The following is a 27,144-nucleotide window of genomic DNA, read 5'->3' on the forward strand; positions in this document are numbered from 1 at the left end:
CTTCTAAGTCCCGGTTTAGGACGCAGCATAGAGATTTGATTGACAGAACACTAAAAAGTGTTCCGTGGCTGGTAGTGCAAATGGGAGATCATGGGTTTTGAAAAGCCACCCTAAGCCATCGTTAAGGGGATTAGAGAAACCATCAAAGCCTAAGGCATGGAAGGGAATTTAGGGGTAAGAAAGGTTTAGAACAGAAAACAATTTTATTGCTTATGTGACTGAGAAAATATGAACATGGTTGGGGGAGGTGTAAAAAAATAATCAGGCAAAATGTGCATTCCTTGGGGAAGAGAAGAGCCTGTTGGTATGGGAGGACGGTAAAGGTCAAGACCCAAACAAAACCAGCTTCCTTTAAGTGCCTTATTCTGCAGGACCATCTTCCTGAGACCATGCTTAGAATCAGTACTCTTGTCACACAAAACTACTTCCAACAAAGATTTCACTTGCTTCAAGGTTATGAGGTAGTAACTAGACTCTCTTCCCATTAACCTCCATTAAACCCAAGGAAAAAAAGCGTCTCATGGAACATAAACATTTGAGTACCAAAGTCTCAATATCCCAAAAGGTAGCACCTGCTCTCAATCAAGGGTTAGGGCACATCTGGCCAACTGTGTATTTTAAAAACAAGCAGTTTATTAGAAGTATGTTTCATAAAGAGCACAAATTTAGTTAAACTATAAAACGCTACTTCATGGGATGTCAGCATAGCGGTGTTCTATTGCTGGTGTCCCATGCTGACCATGGAGTATTTCTGTATTCCACATGCAAAAGTAAGGCCTGGAGGTTAACTTAACCTGCTCTGGAACTCATCAATCAGCGGCAGAACCATGACCCAGTCTTAGGTCTGAGCTTTTGTGCTTTCTACTCAGTACCAAAAGTGACAACCTCAAAAACAAAAACCCTGACAATGTCACTTATCTTTCCTCTTAATGAAAAGTCAACTACCAGCCACTTTTCAGTGGTATTTTGGTTTCTTTTACTATCAGGATCACAGTATAGCAGGGGGAAATAGTATGTTCTTGATAATCATAACACAAAGTCAGACTGGGAAGAACTGGGTCTGTCCCTGAGAGTGTGTTTCATTTTGGAATTGATTCATCTGGTTTCAGGGAAACTAAAATTCATTAATAGAATTAGAAATGAACAAGGAAGCTGGGCGGTGGTGACACACACCTTTAATCCCAGCAGTTGGGAGGCAGAGATAGGCTAATCTCTGTGAGTTGGAGGCCAACATGGTCTACAAGAGCTAGTTCCAGGACAGGCTCCAAAGCTACAGAGAAACCCTGTCTCGAAAAACAAAACAAGAAAACAATAGGGCTGGGGGTATGGCTCAGTGGTAGAGCACTTGCCTAGTATATGCAAGGCCTTCAGTTCAATCCCCAACTTGGCAAAAAAGAAAACAAACAAAAAACATTTAGATGGCTGTTGCCCTGAATCTCTTTGAAAGCATCATTGGCAATATGACTACTTCCTAATTCTTACCATTTGATAGACAGGACAACTCAACAAATAATTTCAAACACAAGCCCATTTCAGGCAATATAAAGCAATAGAACTAGAAAACCAATTACTATCCAGTTACTGTTATGTTTGGGTTATATTCAATGTCGCTGTAGACCCTGACCAGCAGGGCAATTAGGCAGAAAACCCTATATTACTTAGCCGTCGTCATCTGTGGATCCTACCATGAAGGGAAAAGGTTTGCTCTTCTACCCATTTCCTCACTAAGTAAATTAGATACCTGTAGGGCCCAGCTATAGAAGAATCAAAGCACCAAAGCTGAAGTCAGGATACCTCCTGTATAAATAGCAAGTTTTCCTTGTCAAACTATTCTATCTAGCACTACTTCAGTCCTTTCTTCATCCCAGACCCTTGATTCCCCCAAATTCAACATTCCAATTGGTGTACCCAGATCATTACTGTTAATCAGCTTTCTGGGTTCTTTAATTTGCTGTATAGATATTCTACCCTAAGTGATTAATTGCAAAATATAATCTCTTCAAGAAACCTTAACAAAATACCAGATTCCCTATTAACAACAAAAGGGGATGGAGATTAACAATCTGAAATAGGAAAAAAGGTATCTGTGGTAGGACAACTCTGACCTCTGATTCCTGTGCTGAAAGAGTCACTAGCAAGCCCCACTGTTAAGAGCTGCAGACAACCAGAGTCCATGGGAGCAGGACAGCTGCTTTCCCACTTAGTCATCTTCTGAGCTTTCAGCAGACCTTGCATCTGTAGCCACTTTCCAATTCCTGCGCTTGCTTGTCCTCTCCTGTACTTCAGGGCTAACCACAGGAACATGAACACTTTTCTCTTTCTTTTTCCTTTTGGTTTTCTTAGTGTCTCTTTCCTCGATTTCCTCAGAACTGCTAGCTGCTGAATCATCTGACTGGGAAGTAGCCCTTTCTCCCCCTAAAGGTAAAGATTTTTTAGGAGACTTTTTCCGGGATTTTTTCTTGCTCTTGTGTGGTTGCTTCCTTTTCCTGGTACTAGAAGCTCCAGTTTCTTCTGAGAACTCACTTGAGGAATCTGCTATGTCCATAGCTTCCTTTTTGTTTTTCTTCTGTTTTTTGTGGGACCGTTTTTTCTGCTTCTTTTTATGGGATTTCTTTGACTTCTTATGTTTGCGGGATTCGTGGGCAGATGCTTTTACCTGGGGAGATGTTTTTTTCCCATTGGTAATGTCCTGCTGGTCACTACTAAAGTAAAGATAAAACTTTTATGAGAGGAAGAAAATACACATTTATATTTAATATTCTGCACTAAAGTAACATCTGAACTTTAAATCAGACCATTGAGCTGGGTTGGGGGGGTATGCACAGCTATAAAGCTATCATCACAGCACTCAAAAAGCAGAAGCAAGAACATCTCCCAAGTTTGTAAGTATGAGAACTCTTGACAGTGTTACTGTGAGGTTTCTATTTTATTATTCTCACAAATGCTTTATTTCCACATCTTTAAAATCCTAATTTAAGCTAACCATACTTGTATATACCTCTAATTCCAATATTTAGAAGGTAGGGGCAGGAGGGCCAGGAGTTCAAGGTTATTCTTGGCTACACGTCAAGTTCAAGGCAATCTTGAGCTATAGAAAATCCTGTCAACAAACCAAACTCCTGATCTGCCATACTGAGCAACATACGAAATACTAAACACCAATGTTCCCTTATCCATAGTTTCATTTTCTCTGATTCCTGTCACCTATGGTCAATTCCAGAAACAATGTATAAATTTTTAATTGCATCTCATTCTGAATGAAATGAAAAATGAAATTCCTCATTGTTCTGCTGTCCCACTTGGACCTGAATCACCCCTGGTCTAGTTACCAGCCCTGTGGTCATTTACTAGCCACCTGGGCTATCAGAGCCACTGTGACCCCAAAACACAAGCATGATCCTGAAAATTAGGATATGTCTTTAAAGTGAAAAGATTTTAATAGGTATTGGGTATATAAGAAAAAATAGAATATGGAAGACAGGTAGGTAGACAGACAATAAAAACTATCTAAGTAGTTTCTAAAGCCCTTATACTTACAGAATATCAAACTTCAATCAGGAAAGGTACATAAGGATTGCCTCCCAACTAAACTCCGCTTGTTTTCTTTGTTTTGGGGACAAGATTTCACTGTGTCCCAGGCTGGCCTCAAACTCCTGGACTCAAGCAGCTCTCCTGCCTCAGGCACCTAAGCCGCTGGGCCTACAGCCATATATTCCAGGTTCTAGTTATATTTTCAATGGCAAATAAAGCTTTTGTTAGGAACTCTTATTTATGGCACAATTTTGCATTCATCTTAGGTGTTTGGTTTTGTTTTTCTGGAAAGCGTATTCACCAACCTGTCTGTTTCAAACTCTTCAGGATACAGCTCTTTATAACCACTGTGACCCCATCTGTAAAGTGACACAATACATACATTTTTATGAGGCAATGCATATTAGTTTTGGAAATTAAAATTAGATTTTGGACTGCATGAATACACATACACACAGAGAACAAAGGAAAAGGGGGCAAAGCAAAACCCACAATACCTTGAAAACAGCTCTATCTTTCTCTATTTTTATATTATCAACTCAGACACAGGATGTACTGTTCACTTAAAAGGCTACATTTGTTCTTTAGGAGACACTAAGAACTCTTTAGAATGAATCCTTTTCCAAAACTACTTTGTAACATGTTATCTACACTGGGACATCTTAAAGATACTTACTGAAAAGTGATTCACATGCCAAGAAAGTTGCTCTTTTAAAGTGCAGAACCTGTAGCCCAAGGCAAGCATTAATCTGTCTCTATGGCTTATCTGGACACACCACAGAACGGAATCATAGAGCATGTGACCATTGTATCTGACTTCTTTTACCATTTGTAAAGTTTTCAAGGTTATGCACATGTAATTAGTACTTATTCCCTTTTACCACCAAGAACTATTCCACTATATGGAAAACCTATATTCTGTTTATGTATTCATCAGAAACAGGCATTTGGATTTCACTTCTTAGCCATTGTAATACTGCTGCTATACTCACCTACAAGCTTTCATGGGGACAATGTGTTGAAGAACTATTTATATTTATGTGTATGACTGTCTTGCCTGCCTGTATATGTGTATTGCATGCATGCCTGACACTCACATTGCTCAGAAGAGGGTGTCAGATCCCCTGAAACTGGAGTTATGGATAGTTATAAGTTGTCTTGTAAATGTTGGGAACCAAACATGGGTCCCCTGCAAGAGCATAAGTGCTTTAACCAATGAGCCATCTCTCAAACCCTAGGACAATTTTCAGACAGACATATTCGGGCCAAATGTCATTAGGGGTCATAAGAATGTAGTCACAAACCTGTCTGGCATGTTGGATTCATACTCATATAACTTCTTGTTCCAGGATTTAGCCTTAAGAAAATCATCTTCCAGGGCCCCAGAAATTTCATTTTTTGGCCTCCAGTAGTCTCTCTGACTTTCTTCATCAAAACCATCACTTCTCATCCGACTGTAAATGAAAAAAACATAAACATTTATATTTAAAAGTAATCTGTGATGCCACTTCATATTATAAACAAAATTCATGGAACATACTTTGCACCACTTAACACTGATACCATTCATACTCAGCCTCTAATCACCAAAGCCCATATACTCCACAGACACACTGACTGGGAATTCCTTTTCTTCTAATGATTTCTCAAGGTAGCTTTAGAAATCAGGATTATGACCTATCTCACAGACTACTTCCTATACTTAAGGGCATATGAAGCCCTAGAGATATTCCTAATTATTCATACATCCTACACCTCCCATAGAACACAGTCAAGCCTACATAATTCTTTATATTCGTACTCAATTTTTTTTTTCAAGACAGAGTTTCTCTATGTAACAGCCTGGAACTCGCTTTGTAGACCAGACTGGCCTCAAACCCAGAGATCCACCTGCCTCTGCCTCTCTAGTGCTGGGATTAAAGGTGTGCCACCACACCCGGCCACACTCAATAAACAGTGAGTAAATGTGGCCTTTAAAAAAAAGTCTAGGACTGAAGAGCTGGCTCAGTGGTTAAGGGTACTTTTGCTCTTATAGAGGATGCTAGTTCAAATCCCAGCACCCATGCCAGGAGCTCACAGCTGCCCAAAACTCAACTTCAGGAGATCTAATGTTCTCTTCTGGCCCCTACAGTCACCAACAGACAGAGAACCATAATGAATAAAATACTTTTTACAAAGGTCTAATAGAAAGACTAAAGGAGGGACAGTATGAATGACGGAATTGAGTGTGAAGGACTCCAGGGATGGATAGAGGGTTAAGCAGCTAAGTGTTTGCCTGATGACCTGAGTTCTTAGAACCCGCAGTAGTAAAAACAGATTCCTGAAAGTTGTGCTCTGACTTCCATGTGTGCACTCTGGCACACCCATATACACCCACACATACACAAAGTTGTCAACACAATAAATAAAACAAATTGGTTTTGTTTTTTTGTTTCTTGAGACAAGGTCTCTCTTTGTAGTCTTGGCTGGCCTGGATGTAGACCAGGCTGCCCTCACTCACAGAGATCTATCTGCCTCTACCTCCTGAGTGCTAAAATTAAAGGCATGAGGTACTATGCCCAGCAAATAATATAATTTTTATAAGATAAAAGAAAGAAAAAAAGAAAGACACTCCAGTAGAAAATCTTAAAAGCTATTAGACAAGGTTGGAATCCATAAAACCTAAACATTTACAGTAGTCCAAGGAGAATTTTTATTTTTTTTCTTTTTTTTATTAATTAATTTATTTAATTATTAAAGATTTCTGCCTCTTCCCCGCCACCACCTCCCATTCCCTCCCCCTCCCCCAATCAAGTCTTCCTTCCTCCTCAGCCCAAAGAGCAAGCAGGTTTCTCTGCCCTGTGGGAGGTCCAAGGACCACCCACCTCCATCCAGGTCTAGTAAGGTGAGCATCCAAACTACCTGGGCTCCCACAAAGCCATTACGTGCAATAGGATCAAGAACCCATTGCCATTGTTCTTCAGTTCTCAGTAGTCCTCATTGTCCATTATGTTCAGCGAGACTGGTTTTGTCCCATGCTTTTTCAGACCCCGGCCAGCTGGCCTTGGTGAGTTCCCGATAGAACATCCCCATTGCCTCAGTGTGTGGGTGCACCCCTCGCGGTCCTGAGTTCCTTGCTCGTGCTCACTCTCCTTCTGCTCCTCAAGGAGAATTTTTAAATCACCATTGAAAATTAGTGTAGAAAGTGAGGTGGTGGTGGTGGTGGCGGCATAAGCCTTCAATTCTAGCACTAGGGAAGCAGATCTGAGTTTGAGGCCAGCCTGTTCTATGAAGGCTAGGGCTATACAGAGAAACCCTGTATTGAAAAGTCAAAAGAGAATTGGTCAGTGGTGCTCATGCCTTTAATCCTAGCACCTGAAAGGCAGAGACAGACGGATCTCTGAGTTCAAGGCTAGACTGGTCTACAGAGAGAGTTCCAGGACAGCCAGAGCTATACACAGAGAAATCCTGTCTTGGGGAAAAAGAAAAAGAAAAATCACATAAAAAAATAGTACAATATATGCATGTTACCACAGCCATTATTATGCTTGGCCCTAAACTTAAGAAATAAGGAAGGTTTGATTTGCTGAACTGAATTCATCTATCCTTATCATACTAGAATGTTTTAAAGCTAAAATTAGTAATTCTGGAAAAAATGAGTTATTTTTGGTTATCAGAGGCACACTTTACCTTGAGCTGCTGGGTACCATGTTCCTTCTGGTCCCCTGGTAAGCATCCTCCATTTGCTTCTCTAGTTCTCTGATTTTCCACATGTCAGATTCCTCCTGAATCTAGACGTTTTCAAAAAGGAAACAAAAATAAATCACTGAAAATAGCACTTTGCATTACAGAAAAAGAAGTGGCTGAAGGTACAATCTGCCCTAACTATGGGGTACAGACTGGGCTATGATTTAAAAACTAAATTCTGGTTTCTCTAAGGAGTTTTTTTTCTTTTTTTTTTTTTTTTTTTGGTTTTTTGAGACAGGGTTTCTCTGTGGTTTTGGAGTCTGTCCTGGAACTAGCTCTGTAGACCAGGCTGGTCTCGAACTCACAGAGATCCGCCTGTCTCTGCCTCCCGAGTGCTGGGATTAAAGGCGTGCGCCACCACCGCCCGGCCTCTCTAAGGAGTTTTAAAAGTGACTAAACAGTCCAATGCAGTAAATCTAAAATTATGCAGCAACAGGTTTTGAACCTCCCCCCCCCCCCAAGACAGGGTTTCTTTGTGGCTGTCCTAGAACTCACTCTATAGACCAGGTTGGCCTTGAGCTCATAAATCCCCCTGCCCCTGCCTCTGCAGTGCTGAGATTAAAGGTGTGTGTCCCTACTGCCTAGCTAAAGACAGGGTTTCTTAATTTTGTTCTTTCTCAGTGCAGTACACATTCTACCACTGGCCTGGTACCCCTTCCCAACCCCTGCCTCTTTTTGTTTTTTATTGTTCTTAATGGTGAATTATTTTGTGTTACTGTTTTGAGACAAAATCTTAGGCAGTCCTTCAACTTGTGGTTCTCCAGCCTAGCCTTGTCCTCCTTCAATGGCTGAGATTATAGGCCTGTGTGCAAGGCCCAGCAGGAACAGGTCTGTAAATTCCGTAGGCAAGGTCTCTTTTTACATTAAACAACAACAACAACAACAACAAAAAACAGGATGGATGGATAGATAGATATACTAATTTTGTGTGTATATGAGAGTCAGAGAGCAAGAGAGAAAGGGCACATATACAGGGGTCAGAAATAACTTTCTGAAGCCGGTTCCTGACTTCCATTTATTGAGTCAGGGGCTCTCTTGTTTTCCGCTGCTACACTATTTACTCCAGACTAGCTGGCCCTAAGCTTCTGGCCCATTCTTCCATCCCCACCCCCATCCTGCTGTAGGAGCACTGGAATTATATACTTTCATTACTGCATCTGGCTTTCCACATAGGTTCCAGAGGTCAGATGTGGGTGATCAGGCTTACAGAGCAAATGCTTTAACCTGTGCCATCTTCCCACCCCATCTTGTTTTGCTTTTTAACATCTGTATTATTTAACTTTATGTAAATGAATGTTTTGTCTGTGTAGTATATGGATGCAATGCCCACAGAGGCCAGAAGAGGGTGTCAGGTTCTCTGGAACTAGGTTACAGATAGTTGTGAGCTGCCACGTAGGACCTGAGAATCAAACCCCAGATCCTCTGCAAAAACAGTCCCTTTATGTTTGTTTGTTTTCTTCTTCTCACCATATAGAACAGGCAAGCCATGTACTTAGGCAAATTTCCTGTCTCTGTCTCCTAAATGCTGGGATTACAGGCCTGTACCATCATACCTGGGTCACATTAAAATTCTTGTCAGACCAGGCAGAGGTGGCACATGCCTTTAATACCAGAACTCGGAAAGCAGAGGCAGGCAGATCTCTGTGAATTCGAAGTCAGCATAGTCTACAGAGCAAATTCTAGGATGGCCAGGGCTACTACACAAAGAACCCCTGTTTGAAAAAAAAAAAAAATTTTTTTTTCTTGTCAGAAACATAACATAATTACCAGAAAACTGACTGGAAAAAACATAAGTGATTTTAAGATTTATTTATACCCATGAGGTGGTGACACACGCCTTTAATCCCAGCACTTGGAAAGCAGAGACAGGTGGTGGATCTCAGGGAGTTGGAGGCCAGCCTGGTCTATCAAGCAAGTTCCAGACAGCCAGGACCGTTACACAAAGAAATCCTGTCTCAAAAAAACAAAACAAAATTATTATGTATACAGTGTTCTGCCTGCATGTATGCCTGCGGGCCAGAAGAGGGCACCAGATCTCATTACAGATGGTTATGAGCATCATGTGGTTGCTGGGAACTGGAAGGACAGACAGTGCTCTTAAAGACTAAGCCATCTCTCCAGCCTGCGAATTTTATTTCTAAGTTCTCCTGCATAAATGGGTTAAACCTATGCAAAAATTATCTTGTTTTTAGCTGTCACTCTTAAATATAAGGTTCCAATACAACTAGAAGTAGAATTAACACAACTATACAGGTAACATAGGTACTATTATACCTGCATCCACAGTGGAAAAACTCAGGTGACAACTAGGCACAGGTCTGTAATCATAGTTACTGGGTTAGTAACAAGTTCAAGGCCTGCCTGGACTATGGAGTGAGACCAAGATCAGCTAGAAACAAACTCCGTGATCCTGTCTCCTAGGTTCAATCCCCAGTACACAGCACCTTAAGTAATATGACAGTGACCATGTTAGTAATGACCAAGCCAGGAGTGCAATTTGCTGAAGAAAACTGAACAAGGTCCTTTTCATTTAAGGTGCACTCTTAGTCACTGTCTAAATTCCCAAACTTTTAATCCATCTCCAATCTTTCTTCTTGCTTCCAAGACTTAGTTTTCAACTTCAAGTTCTTTATCATAAATACATTCAAAACCAAACTAATTGCATTTCCCATGTTTGTCCTTTTCTCCTTTTTGTCCCTTAGTTACTACCTACCCAGCCACAGAAGGTGGCACCCTGGATTCCACTCTTGCCACCACCGTCCTATCGGCCTGTGTTCCTCTTCATCGCTGCTATGCCCCCATCCAGACCTCAGCACCACTCACCTAGGACGTCAGTCACCCAATCATCGTCCCCAGTTCTTTCTCTGTCTTCCATTTCCTACCACACTGACAAAATCATCTGTCTAGATGCACATATTTGGCTTCGAACATATGGCAGTCATACCATTTCATCCCCTCAAGATGTAAAACAACACTTACAGGTATGAAACATGTAAGATACCACTGCTCACTGATGGCTTCCTTATTGCCCCAAAGAGAAAGTTTATCTCTTAAGTTTTATAAAAACAAGTCTAATTTGCCACTTGGGCCTTATCTTCTGTCACTAATACTGTATCTTATATTTTCTAGATGCATATAATTTCTTGCCCCAAATGATTAATGTTTAAGGGGTGGGGATAGAATGAAGGACTTTGCATATAGGAGGTATTACAACTACGATGTATCACCAGGCCAATATTTTGCCCTGCATTAGTGCATAGTCTCTCAATCAAAAACAGTGCATCCAGGAAACTTTATTCATCAAGAACCAGTTCAAATACCAGCAACTCAAATGCCACTCATTCTGTAAGATCCTTCTCATTTCCCAAGGCAGATTTCTTTATTCTTTCCTTGGTGCGCTAAAGCATTTTATAACTATCTTCGTGATATAGTACTTTTCAAATTATGATTGTTTCTTATATATCTTTGCTATCTCCCAACGTAATCCATAGTTTACTGTAGGCCTTCAAGAAATGTTGACAAGTAACTCGATTGTATTGCTTACCTTATTGTGAGCATCTGTATGCCGGATGACATTCCTCAGGAGGACTTTCCCCAGTGGAACCCGTGACATTCTTTAATCTGAAATGAATCAATAATATGCAATAAATTTGTTTTTATTAAATTATAAAGAGACAAAAGGAAAAAAAATCACTGAACTTAGAAGACACAGAAGCTAAGGGAAGATTTTCCTTTCCCCATTAAGATGCACGATACAGTGATTCTAGTAAGGGTGACAGAGGATAACGTAAAGTCTTTAAAACTGCAGAAGGATGCTCAAAACGGCTTCCATGAGCACCATCTTATTTAGTCCTCACAATTCTCTGTTTTCAGAGTCACGGAGTCTCCCAAGATCATGGGGGATTGGGTCCAGGGTCCCTGAAGGTAACAAAGTCCAAGTGTGGGCTGGGGATATAGTTCAATGGTAGAGCATTTGCCTAGCACAGAGGCACCCTGGATGCAGTCCCCCAGTGACATATACATGCACACATACAAAATATCCCTAGGGTGCTTGGCTCTCATTTAGAATAGTATAGTGTTTGCATATAAACTACACTCCCATGTGTTTTAACTTGTGACTTTGTAACTAGCCTCAGCTAGCCTTGATCCTCTTGATCCTCCACCTCCCAACAGAGACAACAGGCATGCACTTCCACACTTAGGGTGGGTGGGGTATCCAAATTCCTTATAACACCTAAAACTGTGCAAATCTTCTGTGAATGTTACTATGCACAGTAGAAACAACGGCAAAGGGGACAAAGGTCTGTACATGATAAATACAGATGCAGTCCGAGTCCCCATTTTCAGTTGCCTGTTGTTTGAATCTGTGGGGAACCTCGAGTTTGGACTATATTCCCAGTCCTATTTTGAAAATCAAGATTCTTAAAGCCGTAACTTGCCCGCAGACCGAACAGACCCAGACAAAGGAGGTATGTCAGTGTCCAGGCTAGAAATCAAATCTCAAACTCCCCAAAATTAGCTTGCAGGTATGTAAACATCTAGATTTGCGAGTCACCACATTTGTCAACAGTAATAAAAACTGCGTTCAAAAAAAAATTAATGACCTAAATATCTCTATTTAGGAAATTTTGTTTCCTACATCGTTTGGAACTTTCCAAAACCCAGAAGACAACGATATTCACATGTGTAGCTACGAGGGGCTTGGTGCCACCGTCCCGATGCTCACTCACCCCTCGATCCTGAGGAAATCAGGCATCTTGCTAGTGTGAGACGAAGAACCACTCCATTACAAGATCTCCTCCGACCCAGGAAGCCAAGGAGTCAGGGCTGAAAGGCAGCTCTGCAGCTTCACCCGAGTCCTTCGTGAAAACGCAGCCTTCCCACCGGTTACAGTGCCCTCACCCGAGGCCCAGGCTACGGCTGCCTTCCCCCAGCCGAGCCCGCCAGGCGGCTCTCTCTGCGGGACCCAGGCCAGAGCGGGCGCGGGCGCAGGCGCGGAACGCGGCCTGCCGGCGGAGCCGAGCATTCCCCGCTCTCGCTGGGCTGGGACAGCGCCCGGCGGCTCGGTTTCACTCCCGGGACAGAACGGGGACACGGGGCATGGACGTGGCCTTCCGTTGGGACCCGGGAACTGTCTAGGGTGCCTGAGGGGGAGCTTGAGGTTTCCAAGGGAAGGTCGGAAAAAACACCCCCATGTCTGTCAGCGGGCTCCCTGCCCCGCCGCGGCCTCGGCGCTCCCGGCAGCCTTCCCTCGAAACGCCCTCCCCACACAAACACACACAAACACACCCATACCGTGCGCCGCAGCCTCGCGTGGCGGGGTGGGAGAAAAGGCGGCGGCTTCCTTCCGGGCCGGAAGTCGTGCTCCCGAGAAACGCTTCCTTCCCACGGGCGACTCCCACTGAGCGGGCTCGCGGGCCGCAGGGGAGGCTGACAGGTGCAGGAAGGAAGCCGGCACTCTTCTGAGAGGGAAGCGGGACGGCCCGGCCGAGGAGCCTGTCCGGCACAGGAGGAAAGGTCCCGGAACTGGATATAGAGACACAGCTCTACTTTGCATTCCCCGGACGCAGTTAGATGTTGTACCGGACCTGGTTACCATGGTAACGGGAGTCGCGGTTTGTCTCCAAACGGAGTGAAGAGGTGGGTTCCCCCACGTTTGGATTAACTGTGTATTCGTTGTTTATTGAATCTAACCTTAATACATGATTTGAAGACTCTAAACCTCTTTTTAAAATTTTTCTGGACCGTCTGGGACACTTCTCCGTTGCGGGAGGAAGAAGATGATGCGGTCTTAGAATACTACTCTCACATAGTATTTATCGAGTGTTCCAGCTTTAGGATTAGCGTTCTTAATCCTCATCTTCATTTTGAGAAGAATAGGTGTGTGTGTGTGTGTGTGTGCGCGCGCGCGCGCGCGCGCACATTATTTGCTCCAGGCAGCTATGCTGCCTGGAGTTACGAAGAACTTAAGCATACTGGCTCCAGTGTCCCTACCTCCTCCACCCCCAACCCCCGTTTTTTTGAGGTAGGATCTCAATATGTAACCCTGGCTGTCCTGGAACTCGCTCTGTAGACCAGGCTGGCCTCGAACTCACAGAGATCCACCTGCCACTTCCTCCTAAGTGCTGATATTAAAGGTACACATCACCAATGCCCTGCTCAGTGTTCCTAGTTTTAACTACTATATTAAGGATTAGTGTGACTTTACATGTTTCTTTCTTTCTCTTCCAACTCCCCTGTCTCTCTGTGTGTCTCTTTCTGTCTCTGTCTCTGTCTCTGTCTCTCACACACACACACACACAGAGAGAGAGAGAGAGAGAGAGAGAGAGAGAGAGAGAGAGAGAGAGAGAATATCTGGACTGGGAGGCACCAAGTAAGCTAATATCCACTTGGAACAAGATCACCAGGAAAAACAAGACTTTAAAAGACCTCTCTGCTCCCGCTGTGTTTGTGTTGACCAGAGAGAGGCCAGGTACAATATGAGAATTTAGGAAGTGGTTAGACTTACAGACTGTAGGTGAACCAGAACCTAAGGAAAGCAGAGTGGGTGTGTAATATTTTACACACAGGAAGTAAGAACAGTTGAGAACGTCCCCAAAACAATTCCAAAAGCCTTCCTCCTTCCCTGAAAGAGGAAGTAAAGCCATAGCCACAGTCAAGTCTCTTCTCAAGTCGTGTCTTTCCACAGGTTCTAGAGCCTATCTCATCTCCAGTCATGAGGGCATCCTCAAAGGGACTTCTCACCCAGATTTCTCAGTTCTGGAATATGCTTGATGATTTAGCTGAAAATGATCCTGAGCGCTACAAGAACTTCATCGAGCAGGAACTGAAGGATGGAAAACAGCTGTGTGTCGACCCAGTACCACAGCTCTGCCTACAAACCAAGATCCTAGTATGTACGGTTGGTGTGACGAGTGATGGGTGTCCAATGAAACTACTCCAGGATAACCAGACGATACCTCACCCTTCTCTAGTGCTACTTTAACAAAAGAGAAGTTTAGGAAAATCGCCTCTCTAAGCAGAAAATGAAAGTGTGGAAGATTTCACTGAAGGAGTAAAAATGAGAAATTCACACTAGGTATTTCAGAAATAGCCAAATGAGACCTTATTGCCCTGTTAGGCAGAAAATGGTGATATAATGAAAATTTTTTTTAAATATTTTATTACATTTTATATGTGTATAGATTCAAGATAGTGCATGTACAAGGACCGTTGCCTAGCAATGGGAATGCCTGGAAAAAATGTGATGACTTGCATTCAGGATGTTATCAAATTTCATTTTTTTCTTTTTTTTTTTCCTTGAAGTCAGGGTTTCTCTGTAGCTTTGGATCTTATCCTGGAACTAGCTCTTGTAGACCAGGCTGGCCTCGAACTCATAGAGATCGTCTGCCTCTGCCTCCCAAGTGCTGGGATTAAAGGCGTGTGCCACCACCGCCTGGCCAAATTTTGTTTTTAAAAAACTGACAATATCAAAATTATTCACTTTCTAGAAACCAAAAGAAAAAGTACTCTTTATCAACCTGTGTCAATGGAAAAGGATCCCGGCTCCCCAGTCAGCCAATCATCCTGTGCCTATAAGTGTTGGCAGACCAGAGGATTTCTCTGAGGCATCAGGTATAAAGAATTAAAGAAAGCATATGTGGATTTTTTTTATTGAACATATTCATAGACCACCTTCTACTTGGCAAAAACATTTTAAGTAAAACATTTCATTTGGTGTTAATATAATTAATGATAAATTAGTATGATTTATGTACATTTAATATGATTTCTGATAATATGATGTTGTCAACCCACATAGAAATGCCAACATAGAATAGGAACTTAGGGTATATTATGTGTTAGAATAGGGGCTGGCATTTATAGGGCAGATCCTACAGTCTGAATCTGGCCATGCCTCCCTGCATCTTTCTCTGAGACAGAGTTAAAAATCAGTCTGTGGGGGCTGGAGAGACTGCTCAGTGGTTAAGGGCACTGACTGCACTTCCAGAAATCATCATTTCAATTCCCAGCACCTACATGGAAGCTCGCGACTGTCTGTAACTCCAGTTCCAGAGGATCTGACATGCTCACACAGACATATATGCAGGCAAAACACCAATGCACATAAAATAAAAAGAATCAGTCTGTGCTGTAGCTTGACAACTTTCAATTCATGATCACCTGGCTGTTCCATAATGTCATGTACACTATACTGAAGTAAATTATTTTTTTAAGATGTTATTTATTTATTTATTTATTATGTATACTGTATTCTGACTGCATGTATGCCTGCAGGCCAGAAGAGGGCACCAGATCTCATTATAGATGGTTGTGAGCCACCATATTGGTTTTTTTTTTGTTTTTTTTTTTATATTTATTTATTTATTGTGTATACAATATTCTGTTTGTGTGTATGCCTGAAGGCCAGAAGAGGGCGCCAGACCTCTTTACAGATGGTTGTGAGCCACCATGTGGTTGCTGGGAATTGAACTCAGGACCTTTGGAAGAGCAGGCAATGCTCTTAACCACTGAGCCATCTCTCCAGCCCAGAGCCACCATATTGTTGCTGGGAATTGAAATGACGATCTCTGGAAAAGCAGTCAGTGCTCTTAACCTCTGAGCCACCTCTCCAACCCTGAAGTAATTATGTGATCTAAAACTTACTTAATAGATTTTCTGCTCCCACCCCATAATAGGTTTCTCCACCAACACAGTAAGCCAAATCAAGCTGAACTGAAAAAGTATAACAAGTTTATTTGACCAAAGCAAACTCCCAGGCAGATTCTCCCCATCTCAGAGATCAAGGCCAGAGAAGCCATACCCACAAACAAAAGCAGGGAGACTTTATAGATTGTAGGTGTGGGGTGATAAGGTGTCTGCCACAAGCTGAATTTGTGCCCAAGTATAGTCAAAAGCTGAGTGTTTGGGCTGGGACATGGGTACTGCCAGCTTCAGGGAAGGAAGCTGTAGTACCCATCAAGAATGCCAAACTGGGCTTTTTGGCACTTTTCCTTTGTTCAGAGACTGTTTGAGTGGGTGGGGATTAGAGAAAAAAAGAGACAAGAATGGGGCTTCCAGGATCATGCAAGGGTGAGCTGGAGCTTCCAACTGAACATTACTGTCATTCCTAAAATGTTATCAACTTTTTCTTTTGTTCTTTGGATTGGTCCTCAAGGGGATTTGCTCATGGAAGTGCCTAGCAGCTGCTCTTTGAAGAACCCCTTATCCTATCCCCATCTCTCTTACAGTAGCTAGCCTTCTCTCCCACACTACTTCTCATTCTTATTCTAAGACGCTCCTCTCTAAGCCTTAGGGAAGCCAGTAGTTTCCGTTAAGGCCCCATGGTGCTTAGATCTCCATCTACTGCATTATTCTTGTCTGAGGCTTCTCCTCTCATCTCACTTCAAAGCCCTGTCTCCTAAAAAACTGTATCTCTTCTGCGGGTACTTTTGTGTTAGCTTCCTTTCTGGAGCAGTCACTCTTGGCTTAACACAATGCTGGTGTGATTGCTCTAAAAATCTCTAGGGATTTGTAGTTTCTAACTTTACTAATACGGGTAGTACACTGCCTGACAAAAACTCTTATAGAAACAAGCTCTCTTCTGAACGACACACAGGTTCATATACAGTTATTGATGTTGCCTACAATCCTGATGTTCTGCAAGCAGCAGAAAAAGACCAAGGGATCAAAGATCAGTTAATAAAAATGGCCATGCATTGCATTGAGGAGCGACTCCAGTTCACACTCGCACGTTCATACCGTGTCACTAGTTTTAGCATAAAAGGAAACATTCAGAGAACCAAGGAAAATCTGACGAGCATTAAAACTGACTTCACAGGCTTCAAAGAGATAATGAGAACAGGTAAGTGAACAAAAATAAACTGATGTCTGCTGTGGAATAATTCTCTTGTATCCTGTAAAGATTTGTCACCCAAATTAGTTTAATAAAATACTAATTAGCCAGTAGCCAGGCAGGAAGTATAGGCTGGATGACCAAACTAAGGATGATGGGAAAGAGAAGGGGGAGTGAGGAGTCGCCAGCCAAATGCAGAGGGAGCAGGAGATGAACGTGCCATGCTAATAGTTACCACCACATGGCAGAGCATATATAAGGAATGTGGGTTAATTTAAGTGTAAGAGTTAGCTAGTAATAATCCTGAGCTATCTGCTGCCAATTTTATAATTCATGTAAGCCTCTGTGTTTATTTGGAAACAGGCAGTTGGGACAGATGTCAGATTTTGTTTTTGTAACCCTTGTATAATTTTCAAAGCAGAAGTCTCTATCTTAAAAGAATAAGAAAGTTAAAGAGAGAAAAATACATTATTAGAAACATCAGAGTATCCAGAATGATGTAAAAATCTTGTAGAATTCCCAAGCAAATTATTTGGCTTTACATTCTGGGTATTTGGGGTCTGTTTAGCTGTGCCAGAACCTAATCCAGGTGAGCCTCACATGCTAGGCGACTTCCACTGAGCCGCATGCCCAGCTCTGCTTCAGGTGTGTTAGAACTAAATCCAAACAAATTTAATCGAAGCTTTATCAACCATCTCTGTAAACACCACCTATGCTAATGCTCACAACCTGATGGTATTTTGTATCTCCCCTCCCTTTTTTCCCATAAAGAAAATACTCTTGAAATGATGAGAAGCAGTACTGAGAGTGAACCAAATCACCTTCCTCAGGTGCTACTGAACAAAAACCAAGCATCAGGCAAAGGACGGTGTCTCATAGAGGAGATTTCTAGTTCAGAAATCCAGGTGGAGGTTAAGAAACCAGCCTATGAACTAAAGATTGTGAAGGATCAGAATGAGAAACCTCTGAAAATTGAACTAAAAATCGAGTTACCTGGGATTAACTCAGTCTCTCTCTGTGAGCTTAGTGTTTCTGAGGTAAGTTAAACCGACACTGTGGTGGTCCTGTGGCATCTCTAGGGGATTGCCTACAGGAACTCATGCAGATAAGATCCACTGGTGACCAGTTTTTTATTGTTTGCAAGTAAGGTGTGCACCTCCTCCATGTACTTGAGGTTATTTCTACTATTGAATGCTAGTGCTATGGAAATTTCACTGTGCATCAACTTTGTATAACTATAACAAACACATGAGATAACTTTAAGGGGAAAAGATTTGTTAGGGTCATGATCTCAGAACTTCCATTCTTGTTTAGACAACTGTTTTCAGACCTGTGTCCGAAATATCAAGCCCATTGTGACAAGAATATATGACAAAGCAAAACCACCCTTCACTCAAGGCCAGGGAGAGAAAGGAAAGGTCCAAGGTCCCACAATCCAGTAACCTGAATGACTCAAAGACTTCACTGTAGCACAATTAATAAAAACCCAGAGACAGAAATTGGGGTTCAACCTGAAAGTCAGAAAAGCAAAACAGCCAGCCACTGGCTTTTACCTCAACCTCAGTCCGAAATGGCAATCCTGCCTCCAGGAATCTCAGAGTGAGACTGTGTGTGAGAACTGTCTCCTCCCATCTTATATTCCTCTCTAGTGCTGGGATTAAAGGTGTTCACCGCTAATGCCTGGTTTCTATGACAAACTAGTGTGGCTATTGGGATTACAGGTGTGTGTCACCACTGCCTGGTCTGTAAGGCCGACCAGTGAGGCTGTCTTACTCTCTGATCTTCAGGCAAGCCTTATTAGACCACAAATGATATATCGCTACAGTTCACACTAAGTGCCACCTTCTAATGGCTCCAGCACCTCCCAATAGCACTTCTATGCAGTCAGAGTTTTGGGGAACAGTAAGATCCAACTATAGTCAGTCATGATGATGCACACCTTTAAACCCAGCATTTAGGAGGCAGAGGTAGGCCAATCACTGTGATTTTGAGGTCAGCCTGGTCTACATAGTATCCAGGACAGCCAGGGCTGTGTAGAGAGGCCCTATGCCAAACAAACAGATCCAAAACTATGCCAAGTTGTCTGACTCTATCAGTTAGAGAATAATGAGAAGAGAAACAGTGACACGTGTTCAGTGTAGATGCAGTGCTCACTGTAGCCTAACTACTTTTCCAATACAAGGTAGGCTGCATTCACAGATGTAGACTCTTCAGATGGAGGGTCAACTGTACAGTACATTTGTGTCTATGTTATACTACACTAGGAACAAACTCCTAAGTTTCAGAGCCTTACAGTAATTTTCTCAGGCTGCATGTTAGCTAGGCCTGCTCTGCCCAATTAACTGTACATTCTGAGATAATGCCTTTCTCGTGGTGGGGGAGAAACAGAAACAGTTGCCCAAAGTAATGACCTAAAACTTCCGTGTTTATATAGAACTTCTACTTGCACCCCGTCGACCCAAGAACATCATAAAGCAAAGACAGCAGTAGGTCTGGGAATCACACAAAGTGATTGTATTTATTGCAGGGATGGATGGGCTTCTCTTAACTTACAGGAGAGGAACAAACAATTGGGATGTCCTAAAGTCTTGGCAGATCGAGGAAAACAACCCTAATCACAACACAATCTCCCTCCCTCCCTCCCTCCCTCCCTCCCTCCCTCCCTCCCTCCCTCCCTCCCTCCCTCCCTTCCTCTCCCCAGTTTTTCAAGACAGGGTTTCTTTATGTAGTCCTGACTGTTCTGGAACTCACTCTGTAGACCAGGCTGGCCTTGAACTCAGAGATCCACCTGCCTCTGCCTCCCAAATGCTGGGATTAAAGGCGTGTAGTATCAGTGCCTGGCCTGTGTTCCCCTTTTAAATCAGACCAACAACATGTCAAGACAACTAATCTACTGTGAATCCCATCCACCCTCCGGTGAGAGAACTACAGCAAAGTCTCCCCTCAGGAATTACCCCAGTCTAGTTACGGGAGCAGCAGGCCTGAAATCCTAGCAGGCAAATCCTGTGAAAGGCCCTGCAAGGAGGAGGATGTTCTTTAGATCTCTTGAGACGGCCCCTTGACTACCTACCTTCCTACACCATGGCTGGCTAATATTCAGCTCAATTCGGGGCAAGTTTTTCCAGTTTCGGCACCCACACTGGGCATATGTATAAAAAGAATATCACAGAATATGTCATTCTTGGGTGCTCAGCATCTTTCTGTGGCTTACCTGCTTATGGAATGCTGGGGGCCAGAACGATGCTTTAGACTTTGAAGGCAGTTCCTTTTAGCCCATTGTAACTGTTTCTTTGATGGCAGTCATTGCTTTGTCCACAATTCTTTTTCAAGACTAGCTTCTCTAAACTTTATTTATTATTATTATTATTTTGGTTTTTCGAGACAGGGTTTCTCTGTGGTTTTGGAGCCTGTCCTGGAACTAGCTCTTATAGACCAGGCTGGTCTCGAACTCACAGAGATCCGCCTGCCTCTGCCTCCCTATTTTTTATTTTTAAATTAAGTTTTAGGCTAATACATAAAATAACATGTTCCATCATAGCACCGTCATGTCTTTAAGCTGAACTGCTGCCATCTTAGCCAAATGTAAGGATTGACTGACATCTGCCCTAACCCACTCAGAGGCTTTTTAACAAATGCCACTTGTCCTTTGTCTCCATCAGCCATTGTAGCTAATGGCAATTTCTTAATTTTATTTTTTCTGAATTCCATTTATTTTTCAGGATTCAAGTCTCAGAATCTGGAGGCTGCATATAAACTAGCTATTGTCTGTGCTGACTTCCTATTTGCAATGCCTTATGAAATGTACCCAGTAAGAATCACTTGTTAGGGGCTGGAGAGGTGGCTCAGAGGTTAAGAGTACTGACTGCTCTTCCAGAGGCCCTGAGTTCAATTCCCAGCAACCACATGGTGGCTCACAACCACCTGTAACGAGATCTGGTGCCTGCAGGTAGGCCTGATGGCCAAACACAATATACATAATAAATAAATAAATAAATGAATAAATAAATTTTTTTTAAAAAAAGCACATGTTAATAATATTCTATTTCTCACTACTAAAGGCACAAATTAGCAGAATACTTTATTTGCCTTCAAATTTTTTTTTTTTTTTTTTGGTTTTTCGAGACAGGGTTTCTCTGTGGTTTTGGAGCCTGTCCTGGAACTAGCTCTTGTAGACCAGGCTGGTCTCGAACTCACAGAGATCCGCCTGCCCACCACCACCCGGCTTGCCTTCAAAATTATCAGGCTAGGTTCACTAGGCATTATCACTAGAAACATGGATCACTACCTTCAGATACAGCTCCTTGCCATCTGACAGTAAATCCTAGAGACAGCAACACAATGTTCAGACGGCAGCCCTCTACTTCCGGTGCTGTTCCCAGTTAACATTTCATGTGTCCTGTGTGGCGGCGTAAATGAATGCAGACAGATTATATAGATATATACAGCTTTAATAAGGAAATAGACTTACAGGACCACAGGTTCCCGCGGAGAACAGGAAAAGCGGAGCAAAAGAAAAAAGGGGCTGCTGGGATCACGCCCGGCAGATTTATCCGTAAACATTAGCCCGAGGCGAACACGCCCCCGATGGGTGGGACTATATCCCTACAGTCCTGTTAGGAACCAAAGTCTCAAGAATCCGGGCAGCAACTGTTGCAGGTCCTATGGCAGCGTGAGGTCTGGACATGAGTGGATGTGGTGGGCCCCGGCATAACTCTCAGGGTGCAATTGTCTAGTGTCATGATTTTAAAATCTTTTTTTTTTTTAATTTTTAGGTTGATTTATTGATTGAGGTCTCTGAGAAGTACCGATTATACCTGAATCTTCCAGAATCGATTAATACAGAAATGACGACAGCAAAATTTATCAAAAATAAGTCTGTATTATTCATTACAATGCCACTGGCATAAAAGCAGTGTATTTGGTGTTTTCATTGCTACTCATGTCAGTTATAGGACCTACATTGTGGGCAGGAGTAGTGAATATTTGTTTTTGTTTGTTGTTGTTTGAGACAGGGTCTCACCGTGTAGCCTTAGCTAGTCTCAAACTCATAGAGATCTGCCTGCCTCTGCTTCCTGGTATTAAAGCATGTGCCACCACACACAGCAATATACAGGGCCAAATACAGTAATATCCATGTCTACCAGCTAGACTTCTGTCTGACATGGACTTGTCTGGACTAGACAGAATATTTGGAGGACAACTACACACAGGAAAAACATATGCGTCTCTAATTGAAAAAAAATTAACTGACTCAGGCCAAGTACATCCTTCTATAGAAACAAAGCAACACTCCCTCTCCTCCTCCTCTTTTGTTTCTCAGAACAGGTCTCTGTGTAGCCTTGGCTGTCCTGGGATGCTATCTGTAGACTAGGCTGGCCTCAAACTCACCTAGATCCACCTGCCTCTGCCTCCCCAGTGCTGGGACTAGAGGCATGTGCCACCATCAGCCAAGAGGCATTTTTCATCTTCATTTCTAAGCTGTCAATAAAGTACCAACTACCCAATTTATATGCAAGGACAGCAACAGGCAGGTCAAACTTTATTTATGTACATGAGTGCTCTATCGACTTTATGCCAGAAGAAGGCATCAGATCCCACTATTGATGGTTGTGAGCCATCAATTGCTGACAATTGAACTCAGGACCACTGGAAGAGCAATTGGTGCTCTTAACCACTGGGCCATCTCTCCAGCTCTGGCAGAGCAAACTTTAAATACCCCTTTGCCCTTTCAAGGTTGAACTCAGGTCTCACAAATGGTGGTCAAGACTCTCCTAACTGAGCCACCTCATAACCCTGTTATGTGACATTAAGAAAACACATAAGCTGGATATGCACACCTCTAAATCCAGCACTGGGGGAGGCAGAGGCAAGCAGATCTCTGTAAGTTTGAGGCCAGCTTGGTCTTCAGAGAGTTACAGATCAGCAAGAGCTGCTGTTACAAAGAGAAACCCGCATGTCAATATATATACATACATATATATACATATATATATATAATTTTCTGGAATATGACTTTCACTAGAACTGTACTGGTAAAAGGCTAATATATACTCAGAAATTCTGATATCCTGCCTGGTGGTGGTGGCGCACGCCTTTAATCCCAGCACTTGGGAGGCAGAGGCAGGCGGATCTCTGTGAGTTCGAGACCAGCCTGGTCTACAAGAGCTAGTTCCAGGACAGGCTCCAAAACCAGAGAAACCCTGTCTCGAAAAACCGAAAAAAAAAAAAAAAAAAATTCTGATATCCTAAAATCAGTAGTTAACGAATTAATATCCTCATCCTCCAATACACTTGAAAAGCCTTCATTAACACAGTCATATTTCCTAGAAAATGTCCCTACCTAGGACTGGAGAGATAGCTTGAGGGTTAAGAGCACTGGCTGCTCTTCCAGAGGACCTGGGTTCAATTCCCTGCACCCTATAACTGCTGATAGTTGTCTGTAACTTGTCACAGAGGACCCATCACCCTCTTCTGGTCTCCAGGGGCACTCACTGTAAGCATGTACTAAACAAAGAATGCAGGCAAAACTTATCAGATAAAAAATAATTCCTAAAAGAATATAGTATCACTCAACTGTTTAGAAAAGAAAAAAATGTCCCCATCCAATCACATGACTAATTGACTCTTTACCTTCTTAAAAACACTTCTACATTTATTATTGTGTGTACATGCATGAACATGCTAAAGCATACATAGGGAGATGAGAGAACTTGCAGTTTGATTTCTCCTATAATGTGGGTCCCAAGGATCAGGTCCCCAGGTTTGGCCACAAACACCTTATTCACTGAGCCATCTTGCCAGCCCTGATCTCTACTTTTGCCCCCAACACATAGGTGCTACTTGCTACTATGTGTTTGTACTCACCCTGTGCAAGCTTGACAACCTACGTTCAACCCCTGTAACTCATGGAAGGAAACGTTCCCTAAACTGTCCTTTGGCCTCCTCACGAACATGCACACTAAAAAGCCCAGGATATTAAATTGCTATGCAAACTAATTTCTAAAATATTCTACTTGTGTATTTCAATGAATTTTATGTTAACAAAACCATTCTCCCCCTCCTTTTAGAAATACTGTTCAGGAATGGTATTAATACTGAAATGTAGAAAAGTTTAAATATGAAGGTTTCTCACATGCATCCCTGTATTTCCCATACATATATATGTATACCATGTGCATGTCTGTGCCAGAAGGTGGTTTCAGATTCCTTGGAACTGGAGTTAGAGAAGGTTGTGAGCTGCCATGTGGGTGCTGGGAACCAAATCCAGGCCCTCTTAAAATAGCAGCAAGAACTCTTAACCACTGATCCATCTCTCCAGCTGCTTGCTGAGTCATTTTCCTGAAAAATTCAGAGCAGGTTTCCTACAGACGTGGTTTCCTATCTTTTACTATCAGTGTTTATGATTTCAGTGCATCCTAGGGTTCATGTCTTGGCAAACCATAATTCCACACTCAGAAACCCCAGATCAGGAGTATATTATCTAACAGAGCTAGGCCATGCTTCCCATCTCGGCAGTAAGTGCCATGCCTCATCATGGGGTTTTTAATAACCCCGAGCTACGTGTTAAGACTATAGCCTGCCGGTGACACACTTGAATTTTCACCTGTATTAGGAGCTTTGAATTATGCAGCTGACACAGGACATTAATCATTTAATGTGATATAAACTACAAACAGATCAAAAATTAGTTCAGACACAACTGAAAACATGTTTAAATTTTAAACAATCTTTCTTGATCCAAAACACTATTTCTAACTTCTTTCAGTTACTATGCTGGCTGAGTCCAGATTTAGAGTAGTCTTAACTCAGAACATTTTTGTCAGATGACAAACTTTTATTTTTCTTTCAAGGGAACAACAGAGCATTAGCAAAGAATGAGTCATTTTTCAAGTTCACATTTGACTAGATTTGGCTCATGCTAACGATGGACCTTTGTGATAAGTGTGTTCTTTCTGTACAGTCTTCAGTGCAACCTAGGATGGCTCGGCGCTAAAGAGGAGGTCCCAGCACGGAGCTGTGACAGTGGTACAGCAGCTGGACGCTGGTGGACTATTTGGAGTGTCACTTGTGCACCAAGTGATAATGAACATTTAGAAACATGTTCAACACTGATGAAGCACTTCAAATTTCAGAAGATGGCCCCACATATTACATACAAGGATACTGGTCAGGGTTATTTTAAAGTCACAAATAATTCCAAACATTTATTAAAACACATCACTTTAACAGGAAGTCTGGAATTGTGATAACGTTCTTTTTACTATCCTGCATATCGTCTCCCTTCCCTCCAAAAGAAAAGTAAAACATAATAAAACGAAAGGAGCATTTAGGCTGGTAAGGGGGACACCTACTTACGTTCTTCCCTCCATGATCAAGGACTGGGCTGAAAAACCAAACTCTTGACTATATACTACTTTTTAAAAACTTTACCAGAAATTGTCATGTTGTTTTAGGCATAATTTTTGTTTGTTTGACTGAGATAGAGTCTTGCTATTTTATCCAACTATCCAACTTTCTTAGCGTTCTGAGTAGCCGCGGCTACCTAGCCAGATGCCCAGTTTGGACATCACAGTCAGCAGTGCAAACTACCCACTCACATCCTCTCCCCCACTCCTTTTCAGGCAGGATATGGTGATAAATGGACATTGGCACATATACAACTCTAAAACCATATATTACATATGTACAACTTCTCCCATATACATTCCATACTCATTCCAGAGTTCTCCAGTTGAGCGAAAACATTTGATAATTGGGTTCGTTCATTTACAATTAACATCCAGTTCATCTTAGAAGGAAAATTCTACTTCTGCAACTTGTTCATTTCAATAAGTATGTTCTTTTATTTGGAGGAAACTGCAGATTTCTCAAATTATACATTGAAATTGCTTATAAATAAATACATAAATTCTCATTTATACCAAGAAGTTGGCTTATATCTTAAGGAGGGGAAAGCTATTTTATTTAGAGATTCATATAAAAATAACAGTTGGTTGAAAATGCTGACTCTTAAAGTTTCACTTATTTTCCTTGAAGTTCTCATGTGATAAACCAAAATTGTGAAACAGGAAACTCTAAGGTTAGATTCCAAAGTAAAGCTTCAGTTCAAACTCTTCCTATGAGAAATACTTTTCATGACTCTGTTTCCTTCAGACTAAGTAAGTTGAATTAATTAAACTCTAAACTGCAAGGTCTCATCCAAGTTACTTTTATGAGCCCGACTGCAGGGAGCCACAATCCTGCCCCTCCTGTTCCCCCAGGAAGGACTTCTCACTAAAGAGTTAGTGTCCCTACATGTCCCTTCCCTAGGCATACAGAGCTTTAAACTGATGTTTAATTTTAAAGGGGTACAATATTTGGATGTAATTGGCATTTAAAAAAGATTCATTAATGCCTATTACAAATAAATTATCTAGACAGATTCAATAATAAAATTAACTAGTGAAACTTTAAAAGAACCACCTGTTTAATAACATATAAATATAATGTCAGCAGAGAGTGTAGAAGTTCTTGGGTAAATTATAACAGCATAGTTATAGGCTTTTCAAGGTACTTTTTGAACTCAGCAAGCCACTGGGCTCCAACGGCTCCATCCACAACACGATGATCACAGCTGAGAGTGACAGACATCACGCTAGCCACGTCAAAGCTAGAAAGAAAGACCACCAGTGGGTACCCTGAAAGAAAACAATGAACCCGAAACAACAGCCGCCCACATGTTGATGTCTCCCTATAATCCTACCTAGGTAGATTAATTCCCATTCATTCATTCATTCATTCTGAGGACTGAATTTAGGTCTCTTATGCTATGCAAGTGATTTACTACTGAGCTATATCTTCAGGCCTCTTAAACTAACAGATAAATAAACAACTTTTTTGTTTATTTGTTTTCTTTTTTTGGTTTTTTAAGATAGGGTTTCTCTGTGTAACAGAGCCCTGGCTTTCCTGGGACTCGCTCTGTAGACCAGGCCTGCCTCGGCCTCCCAAGTGCTGGTATTAAAGGCATGTGCCACCATGCCCACCATCAAGTTCTGAGATAGTTAACAAGGCTG

General features: G+C 42.1%; 3 protein-coding genes across 6 annotated transcripts in view; 1 reads left to right on the forward strand and 2 right to left on the reverse strand.

Annotated features, from left to right (window-relative positions):
* Positions 1 to 28: 28 nt before the first annotated feature.
* Positions 29 to 12,767, reverse strand: Nkapd1 (NKAP domain containing 1). Of its 2 annotated transcripts, none has more exons than XM_057766751.1 (6): positions 12,553 to 12,767; positions 10,802 to 10,878; positions 7,201 to 7,301; positions 4,836 to 4,985; positions 3,837 to 3,890; positions 29 to 2,702 (listed from the first exon to the last, which is right to left on the reverse strand). In XM_057766751.1, the coding sequence occupies exons 2-6, from the start codon at positions 10,868 to 10,870 to the stop codon at positions 2,201 to 2,203; spliced, it is 876 nt and encodes a 291-aa protein (XP_057622734.1). In that variant the 5' UTR covers positions 10,871 to 10,878; positions 12,553 to 12,767; the 3' UTR covers positions 29 to 2,200. The 2 variants fall into 2 exon arrangements, with proteins under 2 accessions (XP_057622734.1, XP_057622733.1); XM_057766750.1 differs by lacking the exon at positions 12,553 to 12,767 and adding an exon at positions 11,988 to 12,545.
* Positions 12,622 to 22,867, forward strand: Pih1d2 (PIH1 domain containing 2). Of its 3 annotated transcripts, none has more exons than XM_057766747.1 (6): positions 12,622 to 12,897; positions 13,946 to 14,149; positions 14,748 to 14,871; positions 16,856 to 17,101; positions 17,864 to 18,129; positions 21,865 to 22,867. In XM_057766747.1, the coding sequence occupies exons 2-6, from the start codon at positions 13,973 to 13,975 to the stop codon at positions 21,997 to 21,999; spliced, it is 948 nt and encodes a 315-aa protein (XP_057622730.1). In that variant the 5' UTR covers positions 12,622 to 12,897; positions 13,946 to 13,972; the 3' UTR covers positions 22,000 to 22,867. The 3 variants fall into 3 exon arrangements, with proteins under 3 accessions (XP_057622730.1, XP_057622732.1, XP_057622731.1); XM_057766749.1 differs by lacking the exon at positions 12,622 to 12,897 and adding an exon at positions 12,904 to 13,137; XM_057766748.1 differs by lacking the exon at positions 12,622 to 12,897 and adding an exon at positions 12,904 to 13,069.
* Positions 22,868 to 23,528: 661 nt separating this feature from the next.
* The window catches only part of Dlat (dihydrolipoamide S-acetyltransferase), a 33,177-nt gene continuing 29,561 nt past the window's right edge, over positions 23,529 to 27,144 (reverse strand). Inside the window, exon 14 of the mRNA XM_057767417.1 lies at positions 23,529 to 26,741. Within this exon, the coding sequence (XP_057623400.1) occupies positions 26,612 to 26,741 (130 nt within the window). The 3' untranslated portion in view covers positions 23,529 to 26,611. The remainder of the gene's footprint in view (positions 26,742 to 27,144) is intronic.

Source organism: Chionomys nivalis, chromosome 4 (genome assembly GCF_950005125.1).
Source record: "Chionomys nivalis chromosome 4, mChiNiv1.1, whole genome shotgun sequence".
NCBI lineage: Eukaryota > Metazoa > Chordata > Mammalia > Rodentia > Cricetidae > Chionomys > Chionomys nivalis.